The sequence below is a fragment of the Arachis stenosperma genome, chromosome 3 (genome assembly GCF_014773155.1).
Source record: "Arachis stenosperma cultivar V10309 chromosome 3, arast.V10309.gnm1.PFL2, whole genome shotgun sequence".
Classification (NCBI taxonomy): domain Eukaryota; kingdom Viridiplantae; phylum Streptophyta; class Magnoliopsida; order Fabales; family Fabaceae; genus Arachis; species Arachis stenosperma.
Window position 1 is genome coordinate 118323920 of NC_080379.1, and position 10929 is coordinate 118334848.

Consider the following 10929-nt stretch of genomic DNA (forward strand, 5'->3'; position numbering starts at 1 on the left):
TAATTTTAAATTTTTTTAAAATGAGTCCAAATATTGGATGGTTCGTAATAAACGTACTCTAATAAAAATACTAGATGGCTAGTAATAAAGGTATTCTAATAAATTTTAAATTAGTAATTTTTTCGTATTTTGTTTGTATTGAGTTTTTTAAAACTATTGGTTTTAATTCACTCATTTTAGATTAGTTGGCGTACTATTCATATAAAAAAATCATTAATTTCTAGAAAACAGAAATCAATTCGTATAAAACTTGTAATTTAAAACTGCTCATTTAAAATTAATACAATATTTTTTTAAAAAAACCACACGTTATTTAAAAATTTTAACAAACAAAATTTGGGCGATATAATGTGTTAGTGATTTAAAATTGCTCATCCTCCTCCATTATTTGAAATACTGTCCAATCTAAGAAATTCATCTCACCCATTATTTGAAATTAGTGATTTAAAATTGTTCATCTTCCTGTATTTACAACTATCAATTCTAAAAAATTTATTTGAAATCAAATGTAATAGTAATTTAAAATTGTCTATTTTTTTCTCATTATTTAGAACGGTCTATTTTAAAAATTCATCTTTTTCATTATTTGAAACCACCTAATTTAAAAAGGAACCACTCAAATAAAGACACTTAAGACGTTTTTTTAAGATATTTTTTAGTAATTAAAATTTAATATATATAATTAATTAAACTGTATTATTTTTATCAAAATTATATTAGATAAATTGATTTGGCTAAAAAATTGGTGAACTACACCTTGAATCGATCTAAATTAATATTTTTTATAAAAATTATTATAATATATCTATTATAAAAAATAACTAAAATACTCTTATTCTTATTATATATATTGAGAACTCTAAATACTAATCCTACTCTTCTCTATGCGCTGTGGTAGAATTAGAATTTATTAGGATTCTCAAATTTTAAAAAAATATATATAATAGAAGTATTTTAGTCATTTTCTATAAAAAAATATTAATTTAGACTGGTTCAAAATTTGATTTATCAATTTTTTGGCCAAATTAATTTATCTTATCTAATTTTGATAAAAACAACACAATTTAATCGACTATATGTATTGAATTTTAATTACTAAAAAATATCTTTAAAAAAGATGTTTTAAGCGTCTTTATTTAAGTGGCTCCCTTTTAAAAAATTAAGTACAAACAAATACAAAAAAAATATTAATTTAAATTGCTCACAAATTATATTTTAAAATTTTAAATTTTTTAAATAAAAAATGTTTCCCCTAAACAAAGTAGCGGGAAAAGTCAACGGGTTACATGGTTGGTGCCTTCACTGCGTTGGCGGTGGTATGATGTGATAAGTAGCAGTAGCACAATGATAATACATAGCAATTGGTGTTGAGTTGGCAGCAATATAAGAACAGGATGGGTTTAATACTTTAATTAAAGTGTCATCATTGGGCGATAGACGACGGTTAGTGCTAAGATTAAGAAAGTAAGGGCAGCAAACTAAACAACCGTTCGCGAATACCCGCGTCTTGAGCTTCCACTCAATTTCGTAAATCCCTTCCGAATCTCTCTCCACCCTCCCCACAGGCCAAAGCCACAGGTGTGCTCGCCAACTTTCTCTTTCCTTCAACTTGTTCATTTTTATTATTATCGGTTCTCAGCTATATCTGTTTTCCGGTTTGTTCTATTTAATTGATCTACTGCTTGTTAATATTATCTCCGATCCTTCCTCACTTCGGAACAAATTCACCAAATATATGTCGATCTACTTTTCATGCTCCTCACCCTGCGTTCCTTTTCATCTTCACCTCGTCTTTTTTTTTTAGGTTAATTATTTGCATTTGTATGACTGTTTGAGCAATGACACAAATAGATGAGGATATTAAATGCCTAATAATCTGGACTTCACACAGGAGCTGCTTGGGAATTGTGAGTGTCAGATAAATAACAAGAACAGGATGTAAATTTGTTTCAAGTGTCGAAAATCCAATGGAATGATTCATCTGATGTCAGCTCTCGAACTATAAATTTTACTTCCAAGCGATCAGCAGTTTGCCCAAAATTTTTTTTTCTAGAATGCTTGGATTTTATATTCCAAAATCAGAGTGCCCTTAAGTCTTAACTCAATGTAACATGCTTCTGTCTTCAATTTTATTAGTCTGATTGGTTTTGGCTTGTCAAACAATTCATTTTTCTAGTTAGCATTCTTTATGCTCGGAATCCTTGGATTTTGAGTGAAAAGAGTTGATGTCATTCCATTACTTTGTTAATATGAAAAGAATATACTCCTATATACATGTTGTTTAAATTTATTTATTTATTTATTTTCACAATTCAGGGCTGCAGCTGGATGCCTGGACCATTCTCCAATGATTTGTTGAATTGAACAAACTGGTGAGAAACTTAAAGACTAGCCACGGAAAGTGATGCCATTATGCTGCATTGTTGTTCTGACTTCTTGGTGTTGTTAACTTTACAGGATAAGTCATCCTTCAAACTTACCGTTGCTATCTTCCTCCAATATAGGCTTGTCCTTCCTTCAGGAAGAAAGTCATTTCATGGATGATGGTCCTGCAAAATTAAATATCATTCCTGATCACTTTCAAGTTCCAACATCAAGTCAAGAATCTCCTGAAAACACATCATCGTCTATTACAGAACCTCAAACTGATCAATCCCCAAGGTATTCTATCCTGATTGAAAGCAGGAATACATGAAAATGAAAATTGGAAAGTTATTAAGATTATTCTGAGTTTATAATTTTATGAAAGTTGTTACTAAGGCTAGCTTAGTTTAGGTCCCCACACCATTTGCGGACCCGAAGGAAATTAAAGACGGCTTTGATGCTGAGCTTGTTTTCTCCGAGGCGGCTCTCATGGGTTTCCAGTAATGAAGGTCAGGAGAAGGTTCGACTTAAAGCAGTTGTGCTGTGCTTCACTGCTTCTTTTGTTATTGATGAAGGTCCTACTTTATCCTACCAACACAAAACTTATGATTTGTAGGTAGAACTAACTGTTGCAGAAGTAGAGTCACTTCGATCTGAACTTACTGATATAGAGGAGAGGGAAGCTCATTTGAAAGCTCGGTGAGTGATCCACAACTTTAGACTGTTATGGACTTCGCCATCATAATGTATTTTTATAATTGTCAATTCACTACTAGTTTACCTTATGTTACCTTTTGTGTAGTTTGCTATCTCCTTCTTTACTGTCATTGATCAAAGAAACAAACATATGAGTTTATTTGCTAGTATATATATTTCGAAGCTAGACATGGGTGACTGTTTGAGTAATAAGAAAGGTTCCATTTCCATTTCTTGCATCATTCTCCACTTGAGTATATACATAAGGCGCTAGTTATTCTACTCTCTGGTCTTCACTGAAGTTGAAATTGCTACAATGAGTTACTGGTGAAATTCAGTGTTCAATCTCCACTTGAATACTTGATCCTCTCAATTCTATAGAGAATTCTTACATGACGTAATAAAATCTTCTGTGATTTTCTGTAAATAACTGTAGAGGATGTTTTTGTTTCTCATAGAGTGGAACATGTTGATGAAGTTTTGCGGTCAGCACGTCTATCTGGCTACTTATACATCCGAACTGTACTGCCTGTCTAGCCCCACATCAATTTACATTTTATTTGGTTTGCACTTCATGATTTTTTACTAATGTAGCTTCAACTTGCTTTTCATCTTTATCTTCAGAGATGGGAAGCCCTACCAGGCGAACCTCCACCTATAGATGATACAGAAGTAGATGATTGGCTTCCTCGCTTTGTTGTTCTCCACGGAGAATGTATATTCTTATATTTGTTGTGTACAGGTAATGTTGTTAATTGTAATCATTTTCTATCTATTCATCTCCTGTTTTCCTAAGAATTTCCAGTTTCTTCATAACTACTTTGATTTAATATAAATACATACATTTTTTTATGTGATTAATGTATTAATAACTTGTTTTCACATGGTTGGTTCAATAAAATATACTGTTCTCAAGTTTTCATATGACTGGATTTCATTCACAAGGGTAAAGTTGCAGATCTAAGTCCTCAGGACTCAACCCTTCTATCGGACATCATTGAGGTAGGGAGGTTACCAAGTTTCAAACGTGATGATGAGATTCAATATGCCTTTTATATTTTGACTCAGCTCGGATTACGTTATGAGTGCTCAAGCAATTCTAAGATACAGGTGTGTCCTAGTTAAGATATTTTCTATTTCAGTCTGAATAGATTGTAAATAGTTCATATCATGATGTTAATTTTTTTTACCAACTTCTAAATATGTTCTGTATTCCCTTTGCTTTTCCAGGTGGACTGTTGGTTATCAGCTCTTCAAACTGACTGTAAATTGGAATCTGATACATCAATTCCAAATGTTTGGATTAAGATGTAATATAACGGATAGTCAGATACCTTGTTTGGTAAGTTTGATTGGCTTGAAATCTGACAACTAATATAATGAAATGCTTCAAGTAATTGAATAAATACTAGTGATTTATTTGTCATGTTCTGCTCATTCCAGAACTGACAACTGAGTGATCCATTAGGTTCTTAAGCCCTTCAATTTCAAGTGACTCTTCCAAATGTATGCAAACTAGATTTGGGATCGAAGTATTAAGCGCAAAAGCTGAGAAACCGTTATTGTTGACCTAACCTTAAATTGCCTTGTGAACTCAAGCTGGTGATACAGTGTCTACAACATAGAATGAACGATAAAACTTTGCAGTAGGTGGTGCAAATGCGATTAATTATGCACTGAAAATATCTCTTTTCTTGTCATGAATTATTAATGGCAGACTTTCTTACTTTACCAGAGATGCTGTGTAAAAATAATGCATTGCATTTGCAGGGTATATAACTTGAATTTAATGAGCGTAATTGATGGCAGTAAAAATAGAAGAGGCCTTGAAAATCATTTAAAAAACAAGGCAATCTGGTAAGCTATTCTGCTTCCAGAAAAATGCAGGGTAGAATGGAGATCGATATTGTTCGCCAACATTCGGAGACAGTTTAGACCATATCTTATTCTGCTTTAATCTCCCAAGTTTTATCACTTTGTGGTAGACTGATACTCATGCAATTCTCATCTAATAGTAACTGGTGGCCTAAGTCTAGGAGCTAAGGATGATCTGACACGGGAACCAATTTTTCTCCGAATATTTATGTACACGGACAATGGCTTCAACTCAGAGCTTCACCCAAATAACTTTGTCAAACTGATGCTTTCTGCTAAATAATTATTTAAGTTGCACGCTATCTCAAAATAAACCATAAAAAGTAAAAGTAAAAATCACCCATTTTCATGTAAGAATCTCATTAATACTTTTAGAAGCTTCATTTAGTCTTTATTTGTCCCTCTTTCCCATACGCATGTCCTCTTCTTTTGTTGGCGTTATCCACCAGTTGGAAATGGTATTGGTTCCATGTGGAGAGAGGATAGTAAATGACTGGTTCTCTACTTGGCTGTCCAATCAAGCCGTGCATGTAAAGTATTGACAAGTGTAACACCCATATTATAACAATGTCGTGCTTCTGACCACACTATTCTGACAGCGAGGATATTACGACGACTTCTATATACTTAATAATAAAATAAAAGTCTTTAACTCAAAACTGTATTGCTATTTTTTTTTAGAAAAAAACCGAAAATTCTTTATCTTTTTGTAAACATGCATATATAAACAAATTCAATTACAATCTTCGCGCGCGCGCACACACACACATATATATAAATACACCAGGCATACATATCATTACAAATCACAACTCCTATCTCACAAAAATATATAACAAAGCGAGAAAAAAATTATAACTAAGATATATACAACACAATCAAAGGCGTAGAAGAAACTCCTTAAACTCCTTATTTGTCCTAAAAAGAGAAATCTGTAGGGAGTGAGAACCTAACCACATGGTTTAACCAAAGGAATTTCAGAATTGTCATAAGAAGATATATAAAAGACAGATCAGAAAATCGAACTGGACTGGCCAGTTCAATCGGGTTAGCCGAAAATCGTTAACCAGACCAGTTCGGTAAGCCTCATAAACCGTCTGGCAAAAAATTGGTTACAGAACCAGTCGAATCGGCGGTTAACTGGTGAACCATCAGAACCGATCGGTTTTTAAAGGGTTTCCAATTCGATAAAAATCCCTCCAAACGAAGCCGTTTTTACTTTTAAAAAAAGGAAACCCTAAATCCTTTTCATTACCTGTAACCCAATCCCACAGTCCTCTCCTCTCCTCTCTAAAACTGAAGTAAAATTTTGAAATCGAAAGAAGAACCCTAGCCCCCCCAATCGCGCAACTCGCAGCCATTGCAACGACGGTTTCGACCACCGTAACCCCTACAGCCCTGCAGCACCATGTCGTTATTATCGCAGAGCTCTCTCTCTCTCTCTGTGTGCGCCGGTGTCGCTGTCTCCTCTGTCGTCGCCGTCACTCCCCTTCCTCCTCGACGCCGGTAAGCACTATGACTTGGATTTTGATAATATTGTGTTTGCACTTCACAACCGTCTCCTCGTCGTCTCTTCTGTGTTTGCTGGTTTTACTCTTGTTATTTGTTAGTAATTGATTTGCTTATTAGTTGTATTTTCCGATTTTGTTAATAATTGGATTTTCTTAAATTTGTTTGATGAGTTAATTCTGTTCATGACTTTTTTTGTTGTATGTTATAGATAGAACAATCACAAAGTGATCCAACAACCATAAGACAATGCTGTTCAAGAATTTCAAACTGGTTTTCTCGAGGTAAATCTGATCCAACTTGACAATATTTTACTGTGAAGTTTGACAAAAATAACAAGGCTCAATATACATGTATTTTCTATTTGAATACTTACAATGGAGGAGAGAAATATAGAATGAAATATCACCTTGTAAAAATTTTTAGACAAATTAAAGTCTGTAACAAAGTGACCGAAGATGTTAAATTTCAATTCAAAAGGCTTTTGGAGGAAAACAAAAATAATAAGGCAAAAAAAAAAGAAATTTGCAAGTGATTGTTATGATGTGGAAACACAAGTGCAAGAAGAGTGTGAATTGCCTAATCTTGTACAACCTCCAGCTCCTGCAACAATGGGAGATAAAGGAAAGAGAAGAGCTATTGCTGCTACTCCAATTGGAAGTTATTTTAAGGGAAGGACTACATCGGGCTCTCAACCGATTTTGAAAAGTGTCTTAGCCAGTAAATAAGTTGTGCACAAGGTTAAGTTGGGGCTTGCAAAATGGATCATTGATGCACGTATTCCATTCAATGCAATTCAACACCTTACTTTCAACCTGCTTTGGATGGTATTGCTGCAATTGGACCTGGTTTCAAGGGATAGTCATATGAAATGAGAGTTCATTTGTTGGCTGATCTTAAGAAAAAATGTCAGTTGCTTGTTGAAAGCTATAGGAGCTCATGGAAAAATACTAGTTGTACACTGATGGCAGATGGTTGGACTGATCAAAGGTAACATACGTTAATTACTGTTCTAGTTTATTGTCTTGCTGGTATGTCATTTGTTAAGTCTGTTGATGCTTTTGATATGATAAAAACTGTTGATACCTTGTTTAAATTGTTTGCTGAGGTTATTGAGTAGGTTGGGTCTAGTAACATATTTCATGTGGTTACTGATAATGCTGCGAATTATGTATCTGCTGAAAAACTCGTTCATGAAATGTATCCAAATATTTTTTGGTCTTCTTGTGCCACTCATTGCATCAATCTTATTTTGAAAGAGATAGCAAGTATTCCTCACATAGCTGACCTTGCCTCTCGTGCTTTAAAAGTGACTGTGTTTGTTTACAATCATATGATTTTCTTGTCTTGGCTTAGAAAAAAACAAAGTTGAAACGAAATTGTTCAACCAGGAGTTACATGTTTTGTCACCGTTTTTATTACTTTAAAAAGTATATATGATCATAAGGAAGATTTGCAAGCATTAATGGTGGACAGATATTTCACTTCTTATAAATTAGCTAAGAGTGTCAATGGAAAGATGGTTAGCTCAATTATCTTGGATAGTAAATTTTGACAAGATTGTGTTACTACTGTAAAATTTGTTGGTCATCTTATTAAGGTGTTAAGAATTGTTAATGTTGATGAGAAATCTTCTCTAGGATACGTGTATAAAGGAATGCAAAGAGCCAAAAGTACTATCAAGACAATGTTTAGAAATAGAAAAGTTACGTATACGCCTTATACAAGTATTTTGAAAATGCGGTGGGATAAGCATTCGAAGCGTGATCTCCATGCAACAGCTTACTTTTTGAATCCACCTTTCTTCTATAGTGAGAGTTTTATTGAGAAGGCAAATATTTTGAGGTCTTTACTTAATTTACTTGATTTTAACACACTTGCGATGACTCAGTTGCCATAATGCAAGAGATACAATTGTATCGAGATCAAAAAGAAAGTTTTGGGAGGGAAAGTGCTTTAAGAGCAACAAAGAGACTCGAACCTGGTAAGTTATTTTATTTCTATGTTAAATTTACTTTGAAGGTTTTTTAAATATTGAGTGATAACCGGTATTTGACTTTTATATGATGTAGGTGAACAGTGGAGGCTACACAGTGGGAGTGCTCCTAATTTGTAAAAAATGGCGATTCGTCTTCTTCATCAAACATCTTCCTCATCTGGATGTGAGAACAATTAGAACCTTTTTGAACAAATCCATTCAAAGAGGAAGAACCGATTAGAGCATCAAAGGCTAAGTGACATCGTTTATGTGACTTATAATCTACGCCTTCGATCTAGGTTGCATCGCAAGAAGAGAAATTATGATCCAATTGACATTCAATATATTGACACGGTAGATTTTTGGGTAATGGCGGATGAAGATGATCCTAAGTTTACTGATGGAGACATTAAAGGCATTGAAAGTTTAATTTACACTAATAATACTATGTCTTCATATCCTAAAGGTGAGTGAAATAGCAAAATTTGTTTTATTTACTAAAAATATATGTTGTTAAGTGTTAACTTTAGTTTTTTCTTGGTTTTTTTATTCTATTTTATTAGATGGAGGAGATGTGGAAGTTGATGTGGATATGCCTGATGTTGTGATTGATTCTTCAAAAACGGCTTCTTTTGGTGGTACTTTTGAAGATGGTGGCTTTGGATTACCTATTTATGATGGAGATATTGGAACACTTAATGATGATTATGATTTATGATGAGTTGTGCCTTTGATAAGTTCAAAATTTATTTGTTAATGTTTCTTTTGATAGTAAAACATTGTGTGTTTGTCACTATGTGAGTTTTGATTGTTTTTAGTTATAAACTTTGATGTTTGAACTTTGAAGTTGTTTGTGAACTTTTAATATTAAATTATGGATAATTTATTATGTGAAATTGTGAAACTTTGAATTTTATCGAGTTAGAAATTATTCAATTTATATATTTAAAATTATATATAGGTGTTTTAATAATTTTATTTAATATTTAGTTATACCGATTAAACCCCGGTCGAATCAATGAACCATTAAATCATTGACCTTACCGGTTTATTGACCGGTTCGGTTCCGCAACCTTTATAAAAGAAAGTCGTTTTCAACCGCAGTGATCATCGCTCGTCTTATGAACATTTTCGAAAATCGACAATTACTTATCAAAAATTCAAATTCGTATTTTAACTTTATAGAAAGCCAATCAAACATAATATCAAAACGGTTTCACTACCTACCAAAGAACCATTATCACCACACTTATCACTAAGTCATCCAATCACGGCCTCTGACCTAAACATAACCAAATCATGGCCTCCGGTCCAACACAAAATCAAATCACGGCCTCCGATCTAACACAAAATCAAATCACCACTCAAACCACCATATTCCAAACCAACCAGTCACAATCACAAGTAATGAAGTTCAAACACAATCAAAAGCAATTACCGCAAGCATGATATTTATCCATTAAACAAAAATATTCACATAGACAAACCAAATACAATATACACACCCAAACAATGTCACATAGATGCATATGATGCATGCCTATCCTACTGGCCATGAGCTAACGTGTCGGTTTAACTACAAGAACCTGACATATTCGGTAGCTAACTCGGATATTTTCTCTTAATTGCGCATCTCCAGAAGGTATATAATTGAGGAATTAGTGCCCTACCACCTTCTCCTGGAGGCAGACATTAGGGGCATAAATCGGGGGATGAGTGCTCTACCACCTTCCCCTAGTGAGGTCGTGCCATACAGAATGGGAGATTAGTGCCTTATCACCTTACAACCAGAGAGAGAACCACAAGAGTAAGCAGGAATTAACCGCCGTTTTGCTCGGAATCGCGGACAAGCAGGATTAACCATCGTCCTTGTTTGGAGCAAAACTCAGCTCAATGTGCAAGCGGGATTCACTACCGTCCTTGCCATGTCCTTGCCAAGAGTAAACATCAGTCAGTATGCAAGCGGGATTAACCTCAACCCTTACCAGCACAGTGAATCAGATCACAATCAGACTCAATTCAAAGTCATAATCAAAACATGTGTAACATCCCAACTTTTTTAATCAAGTCATTATTCAATAACTAATTAATTAATTGAAATGGTAATGATTTAAGATTTAAATTTAAAATAAAAAATTAGAAAATAATGCATTTGAAAAACTAACATATCTAGTTTAAAATTCAACTATATGAAAGCACTAGTAGTAGTAAATCTCTAACCGACAATAAACAACCTTTTAAGATATAGTCATAATTAATTCTATATTTATTGGATTTGAATGATATTTAGTTACATAAAAAGATAAAAAAAAACCTAGCTTTATTCCTTAAGTTTAGTACAAAATCAAATTCAAATTAAATTAGGTAGATAAATCTATTATAAGTCCATTGTAGAAAATCACGCTCTTATCAGCCAGTTTGATATACTAATAGTATTTCGAGAATATATCAAGTTGTGGTTGTTCGATTGACTTCATTAAAGCTTCGTTTAAAAGATAATTCAATTA

General features: G+C 33.5%; 1 protein-coding gene across 6 annotated transcripts; it reads left to right on the forward strand.

The window, feature by feature from the left end:
- The first annotated feature begins 1362 nt into the window (after positions 1-1362).
- On the forward strand, positions 1363-5543 carry LOC130968118 (uncharacterized). Of its 6 annotated transcripts, none has more exons than XM_057893208.1 (10): positions 1372-1578; positions 2317-2372; positions 2458-2661; positions 2776-2884; positions 2981-3063; positions 3519-3582; positions 3685-3802; positions 4019-4170; positions 4291-4402; positions 4831-5543. In XM_057893208.1, exons 3-9 carry the CDS (start codon positions 2537-2539, stop codon positions 4372-4374), a joined length of 735 nt encoding a protein of 244 aa, XP_057749191.1. In that variant the 5' UTR covers positions 1372-1578; positions 2317-2372; positions 2458-2536; the 3' UTR covers positions 4375-4402; positions 4831-5543. The 6 variants fall into 6 exon arrangements, with proteins under 6 accessions (XP_057749186.1, XP_057749191.1, XP_057749188.1 ...); XM_057893205.1 differs by lacking the exon at positions 4831-5543 and adding an exon at positions 1892-1986 and having other exon boundaries at positions 4291-4709; XM_057893206.1 differs by lacking the exon at positions 4831-5543 and adding an exon at positions 4504-4709.
- The last annotated feature ends 5386 nt before the right edge of the window (positions 5544-10929 follow it).